The 5,268-nt window shown below is 31.9% G+C and overlaps 1 protein-coding gene across 1 annotated transcript; it reads left to right on the forward strand.

Moving 5' to 3' along the window:
• The first annotated feature begins 632 nt into the window (after nucleotides 1–632).
• LOC140047622 (uncharacterized) lies at nucleotides 633–4,975 on the forward strand. The gene is made up of 6 exons (XM_072092659.1): nucleotides 633–716; nucleotides 1,411–1,596; nucleotides 1,878–2,006; nucleotides 2,258–2,560; nucleotides 3,993–4,064; nucleotides 4,748–4,975. Exons 1-6 carry the CDS (start codon nucleotides 633–635, stop codon nucleotides 4,973–4,975), a joined length of 1,002 nt encoding a protein of 333 aa, XP_071948760.1.
• The last annotated feature ends 293 nt before the right edge of the window (nucleotides 4,976–5,268 follow it).

Below are 5,268 nucleotides of genomic sequence, written 5' to 3' on the forward strand. Positions count from 1 at the left end.
AAGCTTGGTAAGACTGAAAAAGAACAAAATGATGAGGTAATACTACTACTTCTATGTTTACGTTTACTGAAATTATTAACTAGCAAGAATACATTGCAGGTTTATAAGCAAATTAATGTAAAGAAACTGACAACTGGAATAGTGTATCAATTAATTTATATATATTATTATTTATTATAATTCATAAAGAAGTTTTTGAATATTAATTAGAATAAATTACAGTAAATTGACCCATGTCCTACATTTTTTATTATTAGTCAAAAAAGGTATTTAAAAAGCTTCGACATGCACTTAGAGAGAAAGTGTATGAAGAACATGTCTACCACAAATATTTTGCCATCGAAAACAGTGAAGAAACAACAGATGATAGCTTTAGTGAACTGAAAAAGGTTATTGATGAGTTTATGTTAGATTTAGAAAAGCTTGTTCCTTTGAAGTGGATGCGTTTTCGATGTGACATACATAAACTAAGGAGAGAAAAACACTTTTCTTTGTGTCCTGTTGAAGAGGTAAATTTACGTTAGTGTTTTGTTTTCAGAATAGAAATGTGTTGAAAATAATGAAATCTAAAAAAGCATAAACAAGAGAATCTTCCCACAAAAACAATATTGATTGCTAATATGGTCCTAATCATGTCTGAAAGAATCATGAGCCAGACCACTTGTAATACCTGGAATATTCACTGCAATGTTACCTCAGTGATGGCGCCAGGGAGGGTTAGTTGGCTACGGGGGCTCTAGCCCCTGGTCGGGGAGCCTAGAATATGCCCCAGCAACCACTACAGCAAAATTATGTTCACGATCTATTGTTTGTCTGTTCACCAATTTTTTAATTTACAATTAACCCTTGGAGTACCTAAAATACACATTTCACTGTATGCCTACATTTTTAAACAAAAAAAAACATTTTATTTTCGTTTAGCCAACATCTTTATTTAAGTTATTACATACTTACTTACATATTTCATTAACTTCTCATCGTACAATATGGTACGCACGCATATACATCTTGGAAATAAACTGATTTCACCTATGGAAAATGGTCTATACTTGCGGATGCATTCCCCTCCAAATAAAAGCCAAATTGGCCACCTTTTTAGGCCTCTAGGCCTGATATTTTTTAAATATAAGTGTCATTTTTGTAGATTTGCAGCTCTAGTTTTCAAAATTTTCATTTCGTTTCATATTTCGAAGTATACAGTCAGTGCATTGTATAGGGACCTAAGAGCTCTATTTTTTTTTTTAGCTCAGTCCCAACCATGAGGTAGGGCTGGTCCTGGAGAAATATATATATATTTTATATAATCAAAAGATTTTATCCTGTAAAGGACAACAATGTTGTTACAAATGCATACCTACCTATGATTTCATATTTTATTTAAATCTGAATAGTAATAACATTTTTCTTTAGCTTAAAATGCTAGCAAGTGAGAATGGTATTGCAGATGAATCAATCCTTCTTACCTTCCTGTATGATCTTGGTGAAATTGTTTACATGCCTGACAACAAATTATTGACAGATAAAGCAGTGTTAGATCCAATGCAGCTAGTGGAAATTGTTACTGCTTTTGTAACAGTCATTACACCTGAAATTCCAGTAAGTAGGTTCATAAAAAATTTAATTCAGTGTTCCTTGGGGAATAGAGGTATATGTGAATTCCTATAGGCACTGTAGTATCAAAAGCAATATCTGACAGTTACATAGAGTGGTATATTGCATATTAGATGTGAAATATTAGATGTGTATGGGCTAAACTATGTCATTTCATCTATAAGTATTTATCCATATTATGTTTTTTTTTAAACATAATTCCTGCATCCCCTTCAGATTCTAACACAAAATTATAAGTATGGCTAGTTAGTGGTGTTTTTTTTTAGCTTCCCATGTTTAGGAAAGCTTTTGACGATGGAAAGAATTTCAAGTTCCTTGTAGCACTGATGATTCAATTGGGTTTCATTTGCAAGAGGGAGACAACCAGCAGCCAAGATAGGGCAAGTACATCTACAGTAGGTTTTGTTACCTTATCTTTTCTAACATGTTTTGCATGCAATATTATGTATAAATAATGATTTTTGGTATGATAAATATATACATTCATTTCATTATTGAAATTTTACATAAAATTTTAAAACATTTTTAGGCTTCATAAATATTTTGATTAAACTTTCTGCTGAAGATTTTTAAACATGTACAGGAAATGATCTTTAGTTTTCATTAAAATAATTGTAAATGACATTTTACAAATCAACAATTTCAGGAATCTGTTGGAAAGCGATCATTTTTTGTGCCACTACGCCTTGCTTTTAAGACATCAAGTGAAGTGAAAGCAGTGCCTGATAAATTTCCAGCTATCAGTATCTATTACGACTTTAAGGGATATCTGCCAGATGTATTGTTTCCATACATGATTATTGATTTCCTCAACAAATTTCAAAAGGAAGGCGTTGACCCAATACTGTCATATAATCATGCTGCACTTTACTTCAACCAAGATCATCATGTGACCTTATCTCTTGTCAAATTTGTGACTACAGAGGATGAAAGAAATTTCTTGTTAAAGGTATAGGCCTACTGTATCATATATTTTCTTGTGATTATGTCATAATTTAATCTAAGCATCTATATATAAATTATGGTTAATTCTGACATAGGCGAGCACAATGCAAAAACTTCTCTACAAATCTCCGCCTTGGATACCTACCTTATCTATCCGAGATGTACCGCCAAACGTAGATTTGATAACATTAGTGTGCACGCCGACGCTATTGTTCCATATTTATATCTTAGGAAGATATTATAAAGAGTTTTTTAACAACATTTATGATTTCAACATTGGATTTTCCTCTCAATTTCAATTCTTCCCGGTCAAAGTAATTTCCGGGTTTAAGATAAGTTCACCTTAGTTTCAAATATTTTCTCTCTTTTATACACAAGGGAGCAGTTAAAATAATAGATTTGACCCTAAAGGTGACTGGAAACAGGCACTTTCCATCAATCAATACAGTGTCCCTTTGGAAGACGAAAAAAAAATTGGCCATTAATCATAGCCATTTCAGTTTTTTGTTTATTTTAAAACATACCACACGTGTGTGAAGGTACAGTAGTTAAATAATAGGAATTGTACTGCAAATTAATAAAGATCAAATTAAATATACGCCATAAAGAATCAGAATATATTGTGGGGAATAGTATTATAAAATTACATAGGGAGATTTGATAAGACATTTTTCGAGTGAAATCCCGATAGCTGAGTTTTATTGAGTAAGCTTGCAGGAATAACTGTAGGCTATCTTCCTGTGTCCCGTTAGGACCGAGATGTCTGCCCATGTTGCAAGCCGTAATGTCTTCTTTCTTGGGCCCACTCTGTCACGGCAGTTAGTTTCAAAAGATGATTAAATTAAATAATGTATTAATAATTATTAGGATGGTATTCATTTGAATAAACGCCTCTCCAATAAAACATCACTTTGAATAATAACCCCCCCCCCCCCCCCACAACCCAACTATCTAATAAACGTCCATCCACATATTTATAATAACACAATTATACTATTTGTAGTAGAATTCACCGCACTGTTATCTGCAATTTACCAAGCATTTGTTATTCTTTTTTACCACTTTTCATATCTATGAGAGGATTTCATTTGATTATAAATGTTAACATATTATTAGAACTAAAAAATTTAACATATATCCCTCGAATAAGCACCTCCCTCAAATGACCTCCGCCTCCCCAAAGGGCCCTACCAAACAATAAAAACTATACTTTAAAATGTTATTAATCATCTAAAACACTGTGAAACAAAGTAGTTCAGTTTTACGAATGTCAAGCATTTTCAATAATGGTAACCGACAGAAAATGTATAAGGAGAACATTATCATTCCGAGAACCATCGTCTACACTTCCTAGAGGGGGAGCGAGCGAAGCGAGCTCACCCTCTAGTAAACTCAAATTCAGATATCAAAACATACATTTTCTTCTTTTTTTTCAGGTGACTATTAAAAGAACAAATGCTCTTAATGAAACAAGTAATGAGGAACCCTCTTCTGAAGCATGTAAAGAGGTATTGTTTCATCAGTTTGGACAACTATATAATTTTGTTATAGATATTGTTGTTGATATTTGGTTAATAAGTTAATAAAGTTAATAACTTTAATATTTAAAATCATTTTTGTGGAGTGCTTTTAGAGGTTTCGTTTTAATTTGTCATTGTATTTTGGTGTTTTCAATAATAAAAAACAGTCTATAGCTAAAATGAAAATCTACCACTTATAGAATTAAACTTGATGTGTAATTTCAGTTATTAATAATTATAATATTAAATAACAATATTCAATAATAACAATTGATTTGTGGAAATTAAAAAAAAAAAAAAATTACAATGATATAATCTTAATTTAATATCAATTTAAAGTATGAATAACTTAAGGTACAGTTGTTAAAACTAGTTGCATTGGTTTTTCATTGCAATATAGATGCAGATCAATAGCACAGCGAAATTGAATGAATATTTTATTTATCTTTGGTAATGATTTTATATGTACAATTTTGATAATTCACTTAAGATGTTTATTTCATTTATTGTTTTACTTTTCCCTCTTGTAGGCCTAACTGTTATTGTATGTAATATGAAAGTGTTAATGAATATTTTAAAAATGTAAATGTTGCTGATTCAAAAGTTGCTACATTGTGTTATTTTGGTCAATTGCTTGTTGTTGTCACTCAACATTCAATTTGTATTTGTAGGTTTTGTTAACAATCCAGAAGTCATTTGAACCTTCTAAAGATGGTGGTAGAAGAGGGATTCAATATGAGAGATGCATACTTTGTGAATGCAGTAATACATCAGAAAAGAAGAACATTCAAAATCTTGGTGATTGCCAGCATGAAAAGTTAACATGCTCCAAAACTGGCGTTTTTTTTACGATGGATGTTACACGTTACAAGCGGCTATTAGGAGGTAACTTAGAATAATAATAGTGACATAAGGTTAGGAAGAGATTCAGCGGGGTAGTAGCAATAAATAATAATACAATTAGTGCCTGTTCACATGTAGGCGTGAACCTGACGTACGCCTTGCGTATCCTAGACAGTGGCGTTATTAAAGACAGCTGCATACCCACCTTAACTAGCACCATGGAGCTAACTCCAGTGATTTCAAGATATTTACCAATTACTTCATGTTTTTACTGTATCTATTGTAAATGTTATTGCTGCATACCCCACCTTAACTAGCACCATGGAGCTAACTCCAGTGATTTCAAGAT

The sequence above is a fragment of the Antedon mediterranea genome, chromosome 4 (assembly GCF_964355755.1).
Source record: "Antedon mediterranea chromosome 4, ecAntMedi1.1, whole genome shotgun sequence".
Classification (NCBI taxonomy): Eukaryota; Metazoa; Echinodermata; class Crinoidea; order Comatulida; family Antedonidae; genus Antedon; species Antedon mediterranea.